At 35.5% G+C, this 22,870-nt stretch overlaps 1 protein-coding gene across 2 annotated transcripts; it reads right to left on the bottom strand.

Annotated features, from left to right (window-relative positions):
* Nucleotides 1–1,373: 1,373 nt before the first annotated feature.
* LOC106870215 (serine/threonine-protein kinase 40) lies at nucleotides 1,374–22,820 on the bottom strand. Of its 2 annotated transcripts, none has more exons than XM_014916219.3 (9): nucleotides 21,612–22,820; nucleotides 19,047–19,238; nucleotides 16,315–16,400; nucleotides 12,809–12,943; nucleotides 8,908–9,144; nucleotides 8,067–8,235; nucleotides 4,456–4,600; nucleotides 3,540–3,659; nucleotides 1,374–1,760 (listed from the first exon to the last, which is right to left on the bottom strand). In XM_014916219.3, the coding sequence occupies exons 2-9, from the start codon at nucleotides 19,198–19,200 to the stop codon at nucleotides 1,463–1,465; spliced, it is 1,344 nt and encodes a 447-aa protein (XP_014771705.1). In that variant the 5' UTR covers nucleotides 19,201–19,238; nucleotides 21,612–22,820; the 3' UTR covers nucleotides 1,374–1,462. The 2 variants fall into 2 exon arrangements, with proteins under 2 accessions (XP_014771705.1, XP_014771706.1); XM_014916220.3 differs by lacking the exon at nucleotides 21,612–22,820 and adding an exon at nucleotides 20,961–21,177.
* Between the last annotated feature and the right edge of the window lie 50 nt (nucleotides 22,821–22,870).

Genomic DNA, 22,870 nt, shown 5'->3' with positions numbered 1-22,870 from the left:
TGATGATAATAATACATCTAACACCACACATACTTGTGTGAAAATATCTTTGAGGAAAAGTGTTCTTTAGTTCCAATCTTCTGTGAAAACCGGTCTGGCCATGGGAAAATATTACCTTACTTAGAAACAGGTAAAGTTTGCCTCCACAAGTTCCATGGGTTATTCAGTTTTCATTTCAAGTAACCAAAAAAAGTTCTTTAATTTTACAGCAAGACTAAGTACATAAAGATATTTTCTACATAAGAACCATGCCAAAACAGATCTCGCTGATGTTGGTGCCACATGAAAAGCATACAGTCTAACCAGTAAAGTGGAAGGGCATCCAGCCATAAAATCCATACCACAACAGACAATAGTGCAGTCCTCTGGCTTGCCAGCTCCCATCAAACCATCTAACCCATGCCAGCATGGAAAATGGATTTTAAATGATGATGATATTTGTTTGTTGAGAGAAATAAAGAGAGAGTACTTGCTGATGATGAAACTAACACAAAAGCTTCTACCATGGCCACTTGATCTGCAAGAAATAGCAATCAAATCTCCACCAAATCATGTTCTACAGTCTTAAAGCATCATGATCTTTACCCTCTGACATCTACTTTTTATGCTAGCATGGGCTGAACAGGTTACAATCTGAGTTCTTATTTAGAATCACTGCCCTCCTGTATATATTTGTGTATGTGAGTGTGTGAGAGAAAGCGTATGTTTGCAAACACGAAATGGGATTGGCATAGTTTCCATCTGCCAAATTCACATACAAAGCATTGGTTAGCCAAGACTACAATGGAAGTCATTTAATCTGAAGCTACATCAGTAAGGAGGAAACTTCTTAACTACACAGCCAGTTAAGACAGCAAAGCAATGAATAGCTTGGAAAATTGTATATACACACACAGAGTCACATATAGTATTTGTTTTGATGTCCACTTTTCCATGCTAGCATCAGATAGAATTCAGTGAGGCAGATTTTCTACAGCCAGATACCTTTCCTATTGCTAAACCTCACCAGTTTTCTGGCAATGTAATACTTCCCTATTGCAGCTGTAGAAACCATACCAAAGCAGGCACTGGAGCTCAGTGCAGTCCTCCAGTTCATTGGTTCCTATCAAAATGTTCAACCCATGCCAGCAATGGAAAACAGATAATGATCATGAGAAAATATTATCTTGCTTGGAAACAAAAGAGGGTCAGTGACAGGAAGGGCCTCTGACTATAGAAATATTTGTCTCAATGAATTCTGTTTGACCCATGCAAGTATGGAAAGATGGACATTAAAATGATGATGATGATAATACATCTAACACCACACATACTTGTGTGAAAATATCTGAGGAAAAATAAGACAAAGTAAATATCAATAACAACACATGCAGTTTGGTTGTGTATAAAATAATTTCTAAAAACTAAGTATTTATTTTGTTTCGTTTGGGTAAATTAAATAGGACAGGTTTCCAAAAATGGTTCATATAGATTGATAATGACGGAATGGCACATAAGCATCAAAAGCAGAATGAGATTCTGGGCTAGTAGACTGGTTAGTTAAATTATTTAATCGATTAAGTCTATGATGCATATTTTCAGGCACTGATGTTGGCTTCCAATTTACATCTACAGTTGGCTTTTGTGATTTCTTAAGTTCTGGGTCAGTTCCATTTGAAGAATTTGTTGAATTGTCTAAACTCACATCTGGCTCTTTTGATTCTTCATCATCAATATCAGGCACTGTATGAAAAGGCAAAGCACGACTGGACATTGCTCTCCTAAAAATAACACATTTATGAAGCATTAAGAACAGAAAAGGAGACATTTCAAGTAATTAGAAAAAAAAAGTGGGTGGTACATATTAACTGAAAATAGCTGTGAAAATTCTCTTATATGATTACAATAATCCAGTTATCTACCATTAAAGTAGCTCTCACAAATCTGTTTCCATCAGTCATGTTCAAACTACAGCCTCTTCCACAAAATTATCAGCCTTACCATCATAATTCAAAAACTTATAATTTCCTTTTAGTTTATTTACTTCTCTACTAACAGCATATCTGAATTATTATCTGTCCACAACCTATATTTGTAGTCATCCTCAGTGATGAGTTTGACCCATGCAACTCTCCATTTTACCCATTACATCTCTACTACTTCCTCAATTCTACTACCATTTGTTCTTACATTCCTACTCACTGAATATCCCAGGACCAGTTAACTTAAATAAAAACAGTAGAATTGCTCCCATTTGAGACCTTTTCTACTGGAATAATACATGCAATTCACAAACCAATAAGAAAACCTCTATATGGTTGCCCAACCAGCTAGAAATAGCAGTCCAGAACTAGTCAACTCCATTTAAAAAAACTCAGCCACTAATCTTACTCAGTATTTTATCATACGGTCTATCAAGAATATCATGACTATCCATATATTAAAACTCTAGAAAATATCTGCAAATACTACTATATTAGGTGGAGGGATGCAGTTATCTACCCCAAGAAAAGAGTACAATGTCAGTAACGGTACAAACTCACGGCTTTCTAATTGAAAAGTCATTTTTCATCACTTAATCTTTGAAACCTGTCTCAAGTGTATAATGTTCAATGTTCTTTGTTTAGACTGTAGTTAATTCTGACTGAGCAGACCAATGATCAAAGGTATCCCAGACATAGCTACCTCATCATTCCCATTAGCATTGAGCATCTAGGATCACACGACCTAATGTGTCCACCCTGTTTCAAAATGAATGCAATTAAAGGGGAATCAGGCTTCAGTAGAAACTAGATTTAAATGTGCATTGAATGAAAGTGGCTTTTGTTTTCTGTGAGAGATTCAGTTTCAAATTTGCAAGGACTGAAAAACATTGTTTTTGTAAAAAGGTGAGGACATGTCACAAATAGCAAAGCACAAAACTAAATGACTACAGTATTCAGTTTCAATAGTCAAGCTTCTGTGTTCAAATCTCACCCAAATTGCTTTTGGCATTTCACAAGTCTCAGCTTGGTCACTCAAACTGTTGAAAAGAAGAGCCATATCTCCTGTGTTGTACCTTGCTATCTTAAAACAAGAAGGATGCATTGGCTAATGTAGAGGAAGATACAAAACACCTGAACAAAACGTAAGATGTTCACGGCTGAAAAATGCTTTTGATCATAGATCAGGCTTGACCAGGTGAGACCTGGAGCTAAATAACAACTTTTGCTTTTTATCTTCAGGGTTTGATAAAAATAAATACTGGTAGTAAACTGATTTAATCTACATTAATTGGTAATGACCAATTCCAACTATTTCCTACAAAAATTTTCCATGTGAACCTAAAGAAGAAATCATTCTTGTTGATGTGAAAAAAATTCTTTCCTACAAATCATGTTACATAATGCATTGAAGATAATAAATTTAATCTAATTTTGTCAAAAATAAATATCAAAGTTAAAAGCAAAGAAAGATAACAATGAGACAACTGACATGTAGCTGACATCTTTAAAATTATATTCAAAATTTTAACAATGTCAATATACTAATTACCAGAATTAAGAGATTTAGTAACTTACCAATTGGCTATAATAACAGCCAAAGTATCAAGAACTTCTGTAGCTGCAAGTCTTGTATTGGGGTCAAGAATTAAAAGTTTCCTTATCACTAAAATTGTGTCTTGAGATATATTGTTGTCCCTTAGTGAAAAAAAAAAGCAAAATAATGTCAAAAATATGGGCAATATATAGTGAGGGTTTCAAATTGCTTAACTCTTCATTTTTTTCTTAAAATTGTAAAAAAATATTTTTATAAATATTGAAACTAAAACAAGAACTTATTGCTGTACACCTAAAATAAATTATATTCTACTCCAAACTCAATATTTTTCATCATTTTATTGGTAGTATTTCTTCCGTCAACTTATTGTAGATACAAAGTGTTTCAAACTTCATAACTTGTTACTCTTCACAGGAATACTATGGCCATTGAAGTTTAATACCCCAGATGATTTATTGACAGAAGTGATAAAAACACAACACCACTTGTAGTGACTTTCACAGAGCATACAAGTAAACAAACAATCAGACACATATATACATAGATATATATCTATATGAAGGCCTTATTTTAGTTTCCATCTACCAAATTCACTTACAAGGTTTTGGTCAGTCAGGGTCTATAAACCCTTAATATCAACACACCTTTAAAACTACTGATGTCAACATATTTTTAATATTGCTAATATCAAGTTTCTTGGATATAATTTTTTGACATAATCTGGTATTCTACTATTTTTTCAATTTTCTCTGCCCTTCCACGTTTCTCAATGTTAGTCTCCAAATACACACCACTCTTAACTCATCTCAACTCTGCTCCACTCATATTAACAATTAACCAGTATTAATCTCTTTTTGTAGCTTAAGAAATCTTAATGTTCAAAAGTCAAAAGATCAAGCACAAAACATAGAGGAATCGTGAACAATCATCTCTTACGATGGTATACTATATTCAGCTACTTTAATCTTTCGAAATAATTCTTGAGGTGCACTGTCATAGAATGGGAACTGTCCATAAATCATAGTGAATAGAACTACTCCAAGAGCCCACATATCACTTGGTTTTCCTAAATATGGTTTACCTGAAAATATAGTGGAAAAAAAAAAAATTACATATGGTGCTCCAACATGGCCACAGCCTTTGGGCTAAAACATATAAAAGAATAAAAAAAAGTACAATAACAGTTTACAGCATTAGATCTGAAAATTATTACCACTTTAACACTTTCACTGTGAAATTAAATTTCATGGTTATTCCAATAATAATGCTAAATAACTATCGTAAAGTACAATTTGTATTTTCTGCAAGTCACACTGCCTCAATAAACTTGACATATCTCAACAGGAAAGTTTCAAACATGACATTCCTCAATGAAAGATAGGTTGGTATATAAAACTGCTTCCTGCCGTTTAGGATAATTTTCAGTGGATATATCTACTTTCCACAGTAAAAGAGTTAATATCTCAAACCATGTAAACAAAAGAATTTCATATATCCTTATCATCATCATTTAATGTCCATTTTCCCGTGCTGGCATGAATTGGACTATTATAATAGAAAAAATAAAACTGGTAGAAAATAAACTATTTGAGTTTATAAGCGATAACTGAATTCATGGTCCAAACAATTTACCATTGAACTGATTTGGATCTGTCCATAGTCGTGGATCCCAAAATGACAAATACCAGATACCGTCCCACTAAAATACTGGGGAAATGTTTTACTCTCACCTTCATTAATGAGAATGTAAAATAGAGTTTGCTTCCATATATCTGTCTTTTCTTTATCATGGTGTTGGGCAAGTTTCAAAAGTCATCTTAATTTTATTTAACATGGCAATTTGTCTGCCCTCTTTTTAATCCTCATATTACCGTCATTTAACATCTGCTTTCTGTGCCGGCATGTGTTGGATGGCTTGACAGGAACTGGCAAGGTCTGGGGATGCACCAGGTTCCATAGTCTGTTTTGGCTTGGCTTCTATGACTGGATGCCCTCCTTAATACCAACTGCTTCACTGAATGTACTGGGTGCTTTTTATGTAGCACTAGCACGTGTTTTTTATATGGCACCAGCATCTACACTAATGCATTTTTGTGGCACCTTGGTTTTAAGATCTACATTCTGTTGTGGTGCACAGGTCACAAACCCCACCAATGAAAAACAGTGATCTAAAGACACTGCTCTAGTTTTATAATGAGCTGAATGATCACATAAATGGTAATAGTTATTACAGTTATTCATCTATCTGACACACAATGTTAGGATAAAATATATTAAATGATCGTTACTAACCAACTCTGTATAACTTACATTGATTTATACAACATTTAAATATGTTTGGTTAACAATGCATGACATTCTTTTTGTATAGATACAAACCTGATTAAATTAGTAAACACTTGTAATCTGTGGCTTATTAACTCACCATCATTACCAACATCCTGCTACCTTTTCTTATAACCCTCATCAATTAATGTTTTCGATACTAACCTGCCTAAAACTGCCCTGGCTCTATGATATAAACTTCCTGTTTAAAATTAAAACCTTCCATTGAAATTTCAAGTTAATTTGTTCCAAATACCAGCTTAATAATGACAAAGTTATTTTACTAAATTCTCCATTATTTTCAAAATTAATTGAAACAAAGACTGTATTTCAACAGAATTATGTTAACAAAAGGTTTAAGCATCAACTTTCCATAGTGATATGAAATCAATTCAAAAATGAATGACTTAATATATCTGTAAGCAATAACTTGGCTGAGAATTGGATTCATAGAATCCAATATTCAAAGAAGAGAATAGGTTTAAGTAATATGTACTTTAGTTTACATCCAATCAACATGTTCTGTTCTTTTCAATGGCTGTGTGAGAAAGAGAAAAGAAGATATTTTGCTCTTGTTCAAACTGACTATGTATAATTGCAAATCAATTCAGTTTACAAGTTTAATTTACTACAAAGATAGATAAATAATATTTTTTAAAGTGTAATACAGGGTACTTCTTGTAGTTTATCTCTGGGTTAGCTCTGGTTGGGCAGACCTATGAACAAAGGTATTCCAGCCATAACTATACCATCTCCTTAGAAATGGTTTATTACAATATTCAATATGCCTTTTCTCTTTTAAAAAAGGTAGGGTATAATTTGAGAAAAAATTGGCTGTTATTTGTAGCAGGTTGAAATCCACAAGCATGCACTCTCATTGGTTTGCAGAAAAACAAATGTATAAGAACTAAATGCCCTTCATGAAAAAAGAGGCTACTGCCATATCAAAACAGTATCCTTAAAGTATTCGAATACTGATAATCTGACATTTAGAGAAAATTCTATTGTAAAAACAATGTAATAAGGATAATAAATATTCATTTAGTTTTTTACTGGTTTCAATCATTGGACTGTGGCTAGGCAGGGCACCATATTACGGGTTCAGTCAATCGCATTACCCCCAGTACTTATTTCAGTCTATCATTTTATCTTAGCTACAGGATATAAAAGACAGCAGTTTTTTTTTAGACCAGTGTAAGCACACACACACACAATGAATTTCTGCATAGTTTCTATCTACCAAATTCTACACACAAGGTATTACTGAATCCAAGGCTACAGTAAGAAACACTTGCCTATGGTGCTAAGAAAAAGGATCAAATCCAGAATCACATGGTTGTGAAACAAACTAGTTAACTTCAAAGACATATTTGCATCTATATACAGCAAGCTCGTCATTTCAAAAAAGAGGTTCAAAACATAAATGGCTTTAGAAAGAGAAAACAATATGTTGTTGATGCCTAATATAATTAGTTTTCTCTGTAGGATAATTATGAAAGTAATTAATTTAAACAGATAATATTTCTGAAGTGTTGGAATAATAAATAGTTTTACACAATCCACATCAAAACGAATATCATATTGTATACCAACAAATTTAATTAAAATGTTGCAGTTGAGTAAAATAGAAGCTAAACAATACCATAATTAATTATAATTTAATTAGACAAACAGAAAGGCAAACACTAAATATGTAATTTTTGAGTATTTACTTAATGTTACTAAGGCAATGGACCACAATGGTATCGTGATTTTAAGTCGGCTAACAGAAAATCAGCAATGCCTATTGAGATTTTGAACAAGAAACAGTTGACAAGTTCTTGTATTTAGTAGATAAAATGTGTTTGGAAGGATACTAGTGATAGCAGAATGTGTCTTCCTTCTAAGATTCCTGCTGAGAGTAGATCAGAGAAAACTAGATCTTGCAGGACAAGACAGCTAAGCACACAGAAAGGGAAAAGGAGACTGTCAGGATGCACATAATCCATGCTAGCATGAAAACGTGGGTGTGAAAGGTATGTTAATGAGATATATATATTTGCACTAGTTCATTAACTTTATCGCTAATTTAATTGTCTTTCACCAAGTTTCAAGGTTTTTCTTTTAATATCAGTTATTATTTCTTTCTTTTGTAGACTGGGATCCATTATCACTTAATTATGAATTTTCATTGTAATCAATTAATAAATAATAGCAATTAGCATTTAATAAATTTTACTTACCACTCAACACATCAGGGCTTATATAAGCAGGACTTCCTCGCTGATCTTTTAACAAATCTTTTTCTGACACCAAGTGTTTTCCAAGACAAAAGTTAGTGATAGTAACTCTTCTTGATCGTTTGTTCAACACTATGTTTCCAAGTTTTAAATCACGGTGGACGATATTTTTCTGAGAAGAATCATGGAATAATAAGTACAATTGTGAAAATATTTATAGTGCGACACAAGCATTTCAAATATAATTCTATATTTACTTTATTAAAAAACATCTAATTTGTGTATAATTATATAATTGAAAAGATACAAGCCTGTTTAATCATCACTAAAAAAGAATGTTGTTAAAATCCAATCAAAATAACTTGCTTGCTAATTAGCTGATAATTTTTTTTTCTTGAAACTTTTATGAAGCTTAAAAAGGAAATTTACAATTTGTACAATTTATTATTTCTACTTTATCTCTAAGATAAAGTACAGGAAAATAAAGTTATGATTATGTGAACTCAGTATCAACAAAAATAAAACATTGCTTTTTAGTATCCATAATGGTTCAATACCATTATTGATATTAAATAAAATAATCTTAGTAGAAACAGAAGATTGAATATTTCTAAGTCATACTCTTTTAATAATTAATAGGAGTACTGTTATTTATAATATCTTTTGGATATACTTCATTCAAAGGGCTTCTAAATCTAGTGAAATTATTACAAAAAAAAGAGGCAAAAGGGGGATTATATTATTGGTATCAGAAAAATCTAATTAAAGAAAATATTAAAAAATTTAAGCTACTTCTGCATGTTGTATCTTAAGATTATTAGTTAAAAAAAAAAGAAAAACATACTTTGTGTAAATTTTCAACAATTCTCACAATATCAGCAAAAATTATAACAGCTTCTTTTTCACTAAGTTTCTTCTCTTTGATCACATAATGCTGAAGATTTATGAGATCAGACGTTTTACTACTAAAATCGTGGGGAATAAGACAATCTAAAACTAAACAGAGACGATTACGGATTCTTCCAGTATATTCAATGCAGCCATGGGAGTTCAGAGTATCCTTTTCTTCGTGTGCTTGGTCCTATTAATACAAAATATCATAAGATATTTACATGGTGGGAGAATCATAACAGCCATTTAAAATACACACAAGACAGGTTGCCCCTGGGAGCTCCTCTATGCTGATGACCTTGCCCTAATTGCGGAGTCACTATCAGAACTAGAGGAGAAGTTTCAGGTGTGGAAGCAAGGTCTAGAATTGAAGAGCCTTAGAGTCAACCTAGCTAAAACCAAAATCCTAATAAGTAGGAAGGTAGATAAAACACAAACCCCTTCAGGTAGATGGCCCTGCTCAGTATGTAGAAAAGGAGTAGGTAGTAACTCTATAAGATGTACCCGGTGCAAGCTATGGACACATAAGAGGTGCAGCAACATCAAAGGCAGGTTAACTAGCAAGTTAGTTTTTGTTTGTGGCAGATGTTCAGGTGCAATAAAGACTGTAAACAAACAGGAAACAACTTCTATCTCATTCCAGGGTGAAAAACTAGAGGTAGTCGATAGCTTCCGCTATCTGGGCGACCAAGTTAGTAGTGGGGGTGGGTGCGCTGAAAGTGTAGCTGCTAGAATAAGAATAGCCTGGGCAAAGTTTAGAGAGCTCTTACCCCTGCTGGCGACAAAGGGACTCTCACTCAGAGTAAAAGGCAGACTGTATGACGCATGCGTATGAACAGCCATGCTACATGGCAGTGAAACATGGGCTGTAACTGCTGAGGACATACGTAAGCTCGCAAGGAATGAAGCCAGTATGCTCCGTTGGATGTGTAATGTCAATGTGAATACCCGTCAGAGTGTAAGTATCTTGAGAGAAAAGCTGAACTTTAGAAGCATCAGTTGTGGTGTGCAAGAGAGACGATTGCGCTGGTATGGACATGTGGTGAGAATGGATGAGGATAGCTGCGTGAAAAAGTGCCACACCCTAACAGTTGAGGGAACCCGTGGAAGAGGTAGGCCCAGGAAGACCTGGGCTGAGGTGGTGAGGCAAGACCTTCGTACATTGGGCCTCACCGAGGCGATGACTACTGACCGAGACCTTTGGAAATGTGCTGTGCATGAGAAGACCCGGCAAGCCAAGTAAGATCGTTGCCAGTGCCCCTGGACTGGTTCTTGTGCGGGTGGCACATGAGATGCACCATTTTGAACGTGGCCGTTGCCAGTACCGCCTGACTGGCTCCCGTAGGATTTTCGAGCGAGATCGTTGCCAGTGCCCCTGGACTGGCTTGTGCGGGTGGCACATAAAAGACACCATTTCAAGCGTGGCTGTTTTCGTGCGGGTGACACGTAAAAGCACCCACTACACTCTCTGAGTGGTTGGCGTTAGGAAGGGCATCCAGCTGTAGAAACTCTGCCAAATTAGACTGGAGCCTGGTGTTGCCATCCAGTTTCACCAGTCCTCAGTCAAATCGTCCAACCCATGCTAGCATGGAAAGCGGACGTTAAACGATGATGATGATGATGATGATTAACAATTATATTCACTTTCACTTTAGTTTTGTGATAGTACTGCATATTATAAAGTGTTGAAAAATGTTGTCATACACATCTACAACCTAACACAGTTCTGCTGCATTATAAAATATATATATCTGCAATATATACTAAATACAATGGAGGCGCAATGGCCCAGTGGTTAGGGCAGTGGACTCGCGGTCATAGGATCGCGGTCTCGATTCCCAGACCGAGCGTTGTGAGTGTTTATTGAGCGAAAACACCTAAAGCTCCACGAGGCTCCGGCAGGGGATGGTGGCGAACCCTGCTGTACTCTTTCACCACAATTTTCTCTCACTCTTACTTCCTGTTTCTGTTGTACCTGTATTTCAAAGGGCCAGCCTTGTCACATTGTGTCACGCTGAATATCCCCGAGAACTACGTTAAGGGTACACGTATCTGTGGAGTGCTCAGCCACTTGCACGTTAATTTCGCGAGCAGGCTGTTCTGTTGATTGGATCAACTGGAACCCTCGACGTCGTAAGCGACGGAGTGCCAACAACAACAATACTAAATACATTAGATCTCTTTCTATAACACTAATTCATATTTCAATTGTATGGTAAGAAGCTTGCTTCCCAACCACATGGTTCCGAGTTCAATCCCACTGCTTGGCACCTTGGCCAAGTGTTCTACTATAGTCTCAGGCCAACCAGAGCCTTGTAAGTGGATTTAGTAGAAGGAAACTAAAAGAATCTTGTAGTTTATCTATGTGTGTGTGTGTGTGTGTGTGTGTGTGTGTGTGTGTGTGTGTGTGTGTGTGTGTGTGTGTATATGTCTTCATATCTGTGTATTCACATCCCCGTAATTTAACAGTTCAGCAGAAGAGACAGATAGAATAAGTACCAAGCTTAACAAAAAGATTAGTACTGGGGTTGATTCATTCGACTAAAATTCTTCAAGGCAGTGCCCCAGCATGGTCACAGTCTAATGACTGAAACAAGTAAAAAAAAAAAAAAAAAAAAACATTAGACAGCAGTATAAATAATTATTCCAAATGCAGATCTATGTATTTGAGATATTTAGTCCCGGTTCTACACCATTTTGAGTGTGGCTGTTGCCAGTACCGCCTGACTGGCCTTCATGCCGATGGCACATAAAAGCACCCACTATACTCTCGGAGTGGTTAGCGTTAGGAAGGGCATCCAGCTGTAGAAACTCTGCCAAATCAGATTGGAGCCTGGTGTAGCCATCTGGTTCACCAATCCTCAGTCAAATCGTCCAACCCATGCTAGCATGGAAAGCGCACGTTAAACAATGATGATGATGATGATGGAATTTTGTAAACAATAGTACTGTTGGTTATAGCTTCCCAGTGGGTTCAATTCAGACAAAAAAACGTATCACTCAACAACAATAACAACTACAATGATAATAATGATGAAATAAGTACATATATAACAAATATTCCTTTGTACTACTAAAGAAAATGGCTAACAGTATTGGCTTTGTGGTCATCACATCTTGTGAAAGCACATTGTCACTAAACAAAGTGTGATAAGTAAACTGAATTGTTTTATTATTGTTTAATCCCAAGTTAGGCTTATTCCTACAATCAAAGGCTCTACAGCCATGACCATTTCGTCTCTGAGTATCAGGAACAATATTCTGTCCAGCATATCTGTCCCCAAATTGCTAGGGTGTGATTTGGAGATTTGATTGCTATTCCAAGCAATCACATGCTATCTCAGTGAAGTTGAAAGGCTCAGACAAAATTTCTGTGTGTGTGTGTGTGTGTGTGTGTGTGTGTGTGTGTGTGTGTGCGTGCGTGCGTGCGTGCGTGCGTGCGTGCGTGCGTGCGTGCGTGCGTGCGTGCGTGCGTGCGTGCGTGCGTGTGTGTGTGTGTGTGTCACCCCCCACCACCTCTTGGCAACTAGTGTTGGTTTGTAATTTAGCAGTTCAGAGAAAGAAACTGATAGAATAAGCACCAGGCTTTAAAAAATAAGTACTGGGGTCAATTCGCTTGGCTAAAAGCCCTTCAAGGTGGAGCCACAACATGGCCACAATCAAGTGACTGAGGCAAGTAAAAAAAATTACATTAAAAAAAAAAGATAGAAATACAACAGCAAAAGACACACACATTTATATACTTCAATAATAAGACACTCTGACATCCTTTCCAGGAGACAATGTTGCAGCAGTTACATTCAGAAGACATGGGATAAAGAAACTCAAAAAGAAAAAAATTAACCAATACTAACTTTGAACAATCCATGATGATGTACAACACCATCTTGGTTGTGTAGTAGCGAAAGCAGTGAATATTCTGTATGCATTAACATTTTACCCTGATGGTCATCTTGGTTGGCATGCTCTGAATCTTCCATTGTCAGTATCTACAACAACAATCAAACATTTTACCACACAGTCATGGCAACGAAAACATGTGCAAAAATATATAAAACCTTTATTCCTTACATATCCTGACATATGATACTAATTATATACTTACAGTGAACAAAAATCTTTATTATTCACTAAAGCAATGTATGCATTCTTTGCATGGAAGGCTATAAGACTTGCTGACTTTGTTTCAAATTTGAATAGAAGGCCAGAAGTTTCAGAGAGGGGGCAAGTTAATTACATTGACCCCAGTGCTCAACTGGTACTTAATTCATCGACACTGAAAGGATGAAAAGCAACGTCAACCTCAATGGAATTTGAACTCAGAATGTTAAAGACAGACAAAATGCCGCTATGCATTTTGCCCAGCATGGTAACGATTCTGCCAGCTTGCTGCCTTACTTACAAACTAACATTATCAACAATAGTATAATCATATAGACTTTTCTATGTCTATAAGCTCCATAACAACTTGGGGACTACACTAGACATTTTTTTTCTAGTTTTAGAGTTGTATTTGTATAGCGAATAATTTGATCTGAGATCCTGTGATGAAACTGAAACAATTACATCATAAAAGACAACTGTAAGCATTTTAAACACACCTTCAAGATTTCCTTGAATGGTCTTGAAGTGCTGTGTTTGATGGTTGATCGAATGGGAGAAGAATTTAAACCTTATGTTAATACAGGTAAGTTTCTTTTAAACATTTTTGTATTCCAGGAAAAAGAAAAAAAAATGACTAGATTAGACTTTTCTGGAATGTATCAAGTGGAAAGTAATCTTGACAATTTCTTTTAAGACATTTTTAATGGATTTATCTTCTGCAGATCTTTATTTTGATGAATTTTGAGCTATAGTATGTAGCCATGGGTAATAAAATAACAAAATTAAAACCATCCCAAGAAGGAAGCTATGATTATTGTTTAATTAGAATATTTGGTGAATTGTTGTTTATTATTTGATATGGTTTTGAAAAAAAAGGATAGGTTTCAGTTTTCAGAAGACATTGTAACAAGATTGTACCTACTTCTTTCTTTGCCTTTTAATGTAACCATATAAGCTACTTGCCAGCTAGTTTTTTTGTCCTTCTCTTGTTTTTAAGAATGTCTCCATGGTATATAATATGGAAACAGTATTTAAATTAAATTTTGGTTCAGTGGTGAGGCAAGACCTTCGAACATTAGGCCTCACCGAGGCGATGACTACTGACCGAGACCTTTGGAAATGTGCTGTGCGTGAGAAGACCCGGCAAGCCAAGTGAGATCGTTGCCAGGGCCCCTGGACTGGCTCTTGTGCGAGTGGCACATAAGATGTACCATCTTGAGCGTGACCGTTGCCAGTACCGCCTGACTGGCCTTGTAGGGTTTTCGAGCGAGATCGTTGCCAGTGCCCCTGGACTGGCTCTTGTGCGGGTGGCACATAAAAGACACTATTTCGAGCATGGCCATTTTCATGCGGGTGACACATAAAAGCACCCACTACACTCTCTGAGTGGTTGGCGTTAGGAAGGGCATCCAGCTGTAGAAACTCTGCCAAATTAGATTGGAGCCTGGTGTTGCCATCCGGTTTCACCAGTCCTCAGTCAAATCGTCCAACCCATGCTAGCATGGAAAGCGGACGTTAAACGATGATGATGATGATGATGATGATATGCTATTATATAAATTTCTGTAGTTTATTTTATGATATCATATACTATAAAATTTCTTTTCAAAAGGTTTTACTGTACAACTTGGTCAATGTGATACAGTGACCAAGATGTATGATAAAACTTTTTGAGTCAGGTAAATGGTGCTAAATGAAAACCTTTCAGCATGTGTGTTGCCACCTCTCCTTTCCACAATTTTTATGAACTGGATTGACATGTGCAGCCATTATGGAAATAGTATTACAATCAGTGGGTGTAGGATTTGTCAGCTGTTATTTGCAGATGACATGCTGCTTCTTAGCTCATCAGGAGCTGATAGCTAGCATGCACTGAATGGATTTGCTGCTGAGTGCAGCAAGGTAAGGATAAAAATTGGTGTTGTGAAGACTGAGACACTGGTTCTCTCACGAAATTCTTTGCAGTGCATTGTGCATTTAATGGAACATCACTGAGACAAATGGAGAATTTTAAGTATCTCAGAGCTGTATTCATGAGAGATGCAAAGCAGGAGGTTGAATTGGATGCTAAAATTGCAGTAATGAGCCAGCTCCTGCATTTAGTCCATTGTAGTGTCTTGTCGACACTGTTATGTCCTTTGAACTCACTGTAAATGCCACTTTATAACATGGACTTATAACAAGGTGATAACAATACAAATATAAATCAGAAACAACACATAACAAACAATCTCTTCTCAACGACTTCTACGACTGTCTTCACAAAGCACCTGCACACGTCAGACTGTCCCTCACTGATAGTGCGCATGTGCCTTTATACGGTTTAGGACAGTTGACTTGCTATCCCACGGAGGTGTCAGGATTTCACAACATCCTTAAAAGAAGAGAGGTTGGTAAAAAAGCAAAACTCACTATTTTCAATTTGATTTTTGTACCTATCCTCACCTGTGGTCACGAATGTTGGGTAATAACCAAAAGAGAGTGATATCACAAATACATATAGCTGAAATGAGAGTACCTCTGAAGGTTCTCTGGAATAACATTACTTGACAAGGTGAGTAGCTCAGAGATCAGGGAGTCTCTCCATGTTGAGCTACTACTTTGCATCGAGAGGTCACAGCTCCAGTACTATGGACATGTGATTAAAATGTCTGGCGTAGACCACTTCTTTGTTCTGTTAGATGTCTAATCCATTGACCATGGCTTCCTGGTGATTAAGACATGTTGTTTTATATTAAGTAAAGACTGCATTCATCCATCAACCTCATTCAATGCTGTACCATGCTTTTGTACTCAATACAAAATAGGATTTCTATATTTTTATCTGCTATTTACTATTGTAGAAAAGATTTAATAATAGAATATTATAGTTTATAACAATGTCGTAAGAAAGAATCGTAAGACAAAGTCTTCTGGTCAAGCCAACTGGTAGGAGACCAAGGAGTAAATCGAGAACAAGATAGTGGGATAATATACCTTATCTCAGTTGGTTATGGTTCAGAATCCAACTGGAAAATTCTAATAATAGAGCCCTATAGAAAAGGGGCCTAAGGATTCTACCCCTATGACCCTCTCAGGAACAAGTGGAAAAGCTGGATGAATGGATGAAGTCCCACATTTTTAAGGACTTTAATAAGGTCACCTAATTTTATACAGAATAATAGTTCAATAAACTTAATGGTATTCATTTCCAGAGTTTTATTTTGTGCTTACAGTTGAAATTTTTATCTCTAAACATTGAAATCAATGAGCTTACCTTTAAGGTATAAAATTCATTTGTGCCTTCTTTTCTTGCAAGACACTGAACAATGCTTCGAACTGGAGATGAACCTAGTCGAGGTCCTGTAATAAAACCATGATTAACATAGCAAGAAATGAACAGATTCAACTACTATTTAAGCATTTTAATATAAAATGACAACAAAAAAAAAAAAATCCAGTGAAACATTTTGTTATAATTCAACAACTAACATAGCATTCTAGCTGATGATCTGATTGATTTCTAGCTAATACAAAGCCACAAATTATACTGACCTCAGTTCTTGACCAGTATTATTCTGCCAACTGCTGAATGGATGAAAAACACATCAATCCGAGCAGGATTTGAACTCAAAATCTAAAATGATGTAACTAAATTTTACAAGATATATTTATCCAACACTACCAGTTCTGCCAATCCACTACCTATAAGTGATGAACAGAATAACAACAGTCAAACATTCTAAATTTTATGCCAAGTTACAGTTACCTCATGAACACATGTGAAGAAATACATACTGATGGATGGAAGTAATTGAGGAGATAAAAAGGAAGGGTAGTGATGGAGTACCAGAGAAATCTCTCAAGGTGCAAGAAAGTGGGCATAAGAGAGGATATGGACAGTAGATCATGAGAGTGGAGGGGGAGTGGATACTTTCAAAGTGTGTGAAAGAGATTAACAGATGGCAAAAGATGGGGTTGGAGGTGAATGTAGTGAATGATGAACAAGGGTGGAAGTATAGTTGAGGGGAAAAACTAGTATGAAAAGGTGCAATATAGGAGATATAGGAGTGACTCAGGAAGGAGAACAGAACAGAATGTAGGGGTGGTTGATGTGCAAGGGGTGGGAGCAGTGAAGGGAAGGATACAGAAGTACATAAGAGGGCTATATAGTAAGTGGAGTATGATAGTAGAAATAAGCAGGCATTGAGAATGATAGCAGATAAGAGCGGTGTTAAGAATGAAGTATAGCAGAGGAGAGAGATCAGTGGCTCAAGGCACAAAAGGAAGTGATTGGTGGAAACAGTAAGAGCAAGGATGATAATAAAAAATGGATGGGGTTGGGTGGGGTAATATTTATTTTAATAGCTATTCTGTATTAACTCATTTGGGCATATCTGAAGGAACTGGCACAAGTATTTTGTAATACAGGGTGTCCCAAAAGTCACTGATGGGTTTCAATTTTTAATAACCTCCTTAACTTTACAAATAAATACATGAAATTTTGATACACTATAAAGGACATAATGGAAAGTAATATGCACAAGTCAAATTTTGCAACACCACTACATCACATATGAAAAATGACGTTGCTTAAATGGCAGCCATTTTCGTCTTTGCACACCCATGTTCTTTCCAGAACATGTACCATAATACCCTCAAGAGTTTCAGACCCCACTTCTCTGATTTCTCTATTGATGTTCTCCTTCAGTTGCACCAGGGTCTCTGGTTTGTTGATGTAAACCCTCTCGTTCAGGTATCCCCACAAGAAAAAATCCAGGCTAGTCAAGTGTGGGGAATGTGAAGGCCAGATTATTCTCTCTCCAAAGCACTGCCATAGCAACTGCGTTGTTTCTCTTGCGGTATGAGCAGTTACCCCATCTTGCTGGAACCATGTGTGAAGTTTACTTTGAATGGCATTCACGTTCACCAGGCTTGACTAGCCCAGAGAGTATTATGGTGCAAGTTTTGGAAAGAGCATAGGCATACGAAGCTGAAAATGGCTGCCATTTAAGTGATGTCATTTTTCATATGTGATGTAGTGGTGTTGCAAAATTTGACTTGTGCATATTACTTTCCATTACGTCCTTTATAGTGTGTTAAAATTTCATGCATTTATTTGTAAAGTTAAGGAAGTTATTAAGAATTGAAATCCATGAGTGACTTTTGGGACACACTGTATTTCAGTCCATTGGTTTTAGAAGTGCATGAGTATAAATGCAATGGTCACAAAGCTTGTGTATAACATAATTCTAGATTTCAAACAAAAGATATATTTTTGTTGCTGCTTAGTCCCCCTGTCTAACTCTGATCAAGAAAACTTGTTTTAAGGTATTCCATCTAAGATCTTTCCTGCCTTTATGTGAGTAGCTAGAACTATATTATCTAAAGTATCCTTCCCTTTTTTAAAATGGTAGGGTGTGATTTGAGGAAGATTTGACTGCTATTTCTAGGAGGTTAAGTGATTATGCAGAGAATCCGTTACTTGCATACAATAATTGTATACAAATGAAAAGATATTAATTACTATCATCATTGTTTTAACACCTACTTTTCCATGCTTGCATGGATCAGCTGAAATTCAGTGAGGTAGAATTTCTACAGTTGGAAATTCTATTAACCTTCATCTGTTTCTAAGCAAGTTTATATTTTCTTCTAGGCTTGACATGTTTTCACAGAAGATTATAAACATCAGTGCCTGTAAAATGGTGAAGCTCATTTACAATTAGCATGCAATTCCAAGACAAAGAAACACACACACACACACACATAGATATATGATGGGCTTCTTTTTAGTTTCTTTAACCAAATACACTCATAAGGCTTTGGTCAGCCCAGAACTATAGTAGAAGACACTTGCACAAGGTGCAGTGGGATTGAACTTGAAACCATATGGTTGCAAAGCAAACTTCTTAATCACACAGCCATGCCTATGTCTGCTCTTTTATGAAATACAGAAAATAAAGACTTCTGACAGGTCCAACAAATACATAATAAATAATAACATACCTAACAAATAAGGACCAGCTCGTTTAACTCCTCTTCTTGAAGTTGGCAATAGTTTATGGACTTCACACGGAGATGCTTTAGAAATCTCAAAAGCATGCTTGTTGTTTTTACGTTTTGCTACATGATCACTTTCTCCCACACTTCTTCTCTTCATTTTGGCATTCAATGGCAGGAATTTTTACAGACTGTTAACTGCGTAATATGAACAGATGAAAAAAAAATGGAGAAAATTAGTCAAGACATTAGTAAAGGACATACATAGATAAAACCTGGACTGTATAAAAAATTAAACATGCAACTGGAAGATTCTTACAGAACACAAAATCAACCTCAAGTAGAAGTGGCAATAATATACTTCAAATTATATCTAAGCTTATCAATACATACAAAAAATTTTTCCAGTTTTATTGAAAAATATTTTTGGCAAAAGAAAATACATAACACAGGAAATTTTAATATAGATAAGACAGTCCAGTTTTGAAAACAAATGCTAAAATGAACTGACATTTTAAAAGTTGACAAAAATGTACCAAGTTTCAAGACAGCCAAAGGCTGTATGGCTCTCCTACCTGGCAGTAATGCTTCAGGATATCTTAATCTCAAGCCACTAGCTGCTTATCATTCTGGGGCACTAGTCACAGTAAAGGCTACTCTAAATCTTGTGTTACATGGCAATGTAGTAATTGGCTTATTTCAGGTTTCTGCTGGGCTATCAAAGGATATTATTAGAACTTACAAATTAAAACCTTGCTTTAACATCTAAAGATTTGTCCGATGCTTTCTAGTTTTTAAATAAGGCTATAAACATTTTCATTGATCAGAGCACACAATATAACTGGCTGCAACGTTTTCCTTTCTTTCTGGGACCTTTAACCATATCTTCGACAATTTTCCCGATTTCTAGATTTTCAAAGTGGAGGATAATAATTTTATAAAAAAAAAAAAATGAAAAAAAAAATTATTTCATGCTTTTAAAATTGTGCTCCCATTCTTACAAAATTTTCAATTTTTAACAGCTGTGAGCTGTATGTTTGAAAGAAACGAACAATAAGATTCTGCCAAAAAAGGGATTTAAAAAATTACAAAATAATGTTCGAAACTAGATATGAAAGAATAAACTTTATCTCGCCAACAGCCCAAACCTTATGAAAGCTTCTTTCATTTTCTAGGGAAAAGTACGGCGCGGATCTAAACGTGTAACACACATCGTTACATTTTAATTTTTCATACAAATTTTCTTAGAGTAGAGAATCTCTCTGTAGAACGTTAATAGACTTGTTTCCTGGCTTACTAGGCGCGGATAAAGACAGAATGTTGCAATAGCATATTTCTGAATGGTTTTCATATCGCAAATGTGTTTTCCTTATGCACATCTGTCGTTTGCCTCGAGCCCTGCAGATGTACAACATTATGCTTTTTCATTTTTAATTACGAAAATTATGTTAAAATTTGGGAAAACTTTGTTTAGCCGAAACGCATTTTCTAAAATCCAAATCCAAAAATGTTTCGGAAAAGTCTACAAAGGAAAAAGTGGGTGGTAAAAACAAATGAAATTTTGATTTTCTTCCGTACTAGACAGAATCATAAATTTTCTCGTTCAAAGCACTTACATCCAAAGAAGTTGCCGAAAAAAAAAATAACCTGATAAGAACCCCACCTTCTTGTTTATATCATTGAGCCTATGGTAAAACTGGTTTCGTCTCACTTTGTCACACTTCTCAAGAACCTATCAACAATAAGTAAAACCTGGGAGTAGTACCAACTCTAACAAATTCAATGATCGTCGCTGAACTTCACCCCAGTTTTAAATTCGGGTTCGCCTACTGTTATCGCCATATGAATGAATCACACGTATTTCATTTTTATTGAAATAATATGTAATATTATTTTTTAACATAATTTGTAATAAATAACCTTTTTTTTTCCGAAAAACTATTAACGATGCGCACAGAACTCGTGTCAATCAATTAGTATCTTCTTGAATCACTCCTTACGTAACATTGTTGTTGTATATGTCATGAGTCGATTCTAATTGTCAAGATGACTTATGGTTAATAAGGTGTAGCTGGTGTACATACACAAGTATGCCCTTCTCCTATCGACTTTACTTCCTCATAACTTTCAGAAAAATGGATATTTTTTAATGTTTTGGCATCGGTATTGGTATAGAGAGTGTCGGTATGAGGAGACGCCGTCATTCACCCTCTTTTTCTATGTCATGAGAGAAGGTTGTGTGGGTGAATGACGTAGTATACCAATATCGAAGGATTGCCCCGCGATGAAATTAAATAATTTAGTGCTTGATCAAGTACGTCGTAAACAAAGCTGACAGTGTCACAATTCTTTATGAATTAGGTTGTCTCATATTTCGCTTCGAGTAAAGTATGAACGAGGCATTGAACATGCTATTAATTATATTCTTTTTTAAAAACCTTTAAAAGCAAATAATTACGTAGTAGGAAATGGAAAGTTAAAAGTTTTGTGAATAGTAATGAAAACTTAAAAAGCTTCATGAAACAAGAATATCGCATAATGGTTAATTATTTAGTTCAACAATATACATACCGAAGTGAACGTAACAATGCTGTGAGTATCAACCGGGAAGTAAATATTGTAATGATTCATATTGATCGATTGCATCTTAAATATAAAGGGATTTCCTAAATATTGTTGACGTTTTGGGTAATTAATGTTTGCTGTTGGGTGAATTGATCATGTGATCTAAATACTCGGTGAATGGGAATTGTGTTCGACGTTTCAATAACGTCCAGGAAAGTCAAACAAAATTGAAAAATAAACTCGTACACCGTGATACGAAGTGAGTTGTGATATTTCGGATAGGATCCTTCGAATTTTGTTAAATTTCTTCCAACTAATTGAAGTATCTCAAATTTTCACCAGATTTTTTTTTAAAATGTAGTTTTGCATACTACTTTATTATTAATTTCTAGAAAAAAAAATATTCTAAAATGAATGCGATCGTCATCAGCATGCAAAACTATATCAAAACCATGTTTTTCTAAAATTAATCTGGTGAAAATTTGAAATAGTTCAAGTTGTTGGAAAAATTTAACAAGATCCGATCCTTCTGTGAAGATAAGAATTCTGAGCCGAATTGAACTTATGAAACAATAATTAAGGTCGAGCGAAATAAAGCATTCTGCTAAAACTTAAATATTTTTTATAAGAAAAAAATTAAATAATTAGTATTAAATAAGCAATTAAATATTTATGATAATTTATTTAAAGCCAGTTCTGTAAAAGTCTACTTAAATTGGTTCAAGTCGAAGTTTTTAGGTCTCCGACTTTTTGAGAAATTATATTCGACTTTCCTAGATTAGTAAACAGATATACTTGGTGAACTTTATGCAACTGACGTTCGGTTAGTTGATGGACAGAAAGGCAGATCAAGATGCAACTTTCGTTTAAAAAAAGTTTAGGTAAATGTTTAAATCAGGGGTCTCCAGAGTGGTCGATATCGATCCCTGGGGTTGATAAATGCTCATCTACTTAATTATTATTATTATTTATTTATTTCCTTGTACATGCCCAGGGGTGGATGAGGGGTCAAGGATTCCATGAAGGGGTCAATGGTCTAAAAAGTTTTACGACCCATGGTTTAGATCAGTGCTACTCAAAGTGGTGGTCCGTGAGCCATCAGCTGGCAGTTCGCGGTGAGTTTCCAGAAAAGAAAGAAACATAATCTGTTGTGTCTGGGGAGAGTCATTTTCTTATCGTGCCTTAAAATTTAACACCGTTAAGACTATTGAAAAGGTTGCAAGACGCAACGAAAATTTTAGGAAAGTAAAAATAATAAGTGGAAA

This window comes from Octopus bimaculoides, chromosome 4 (genome assembly GCF_046866305.1).
Source record: "Octopus bimaculoides isolate indiv1 chromosome 4, ASM4686630v1, whole genome shotgun sequence".
NCBI classification, from domain to species: domain Eukaryota; kingdom Metazoa; phylum Mollusca; class Cephalopoda; order Octopoda; family Octopodidae; genus Octopus; species Octopus bimaculoides.
This window is presented reverse-complemented; position numbering and strand designations above follow the sequence as displayed.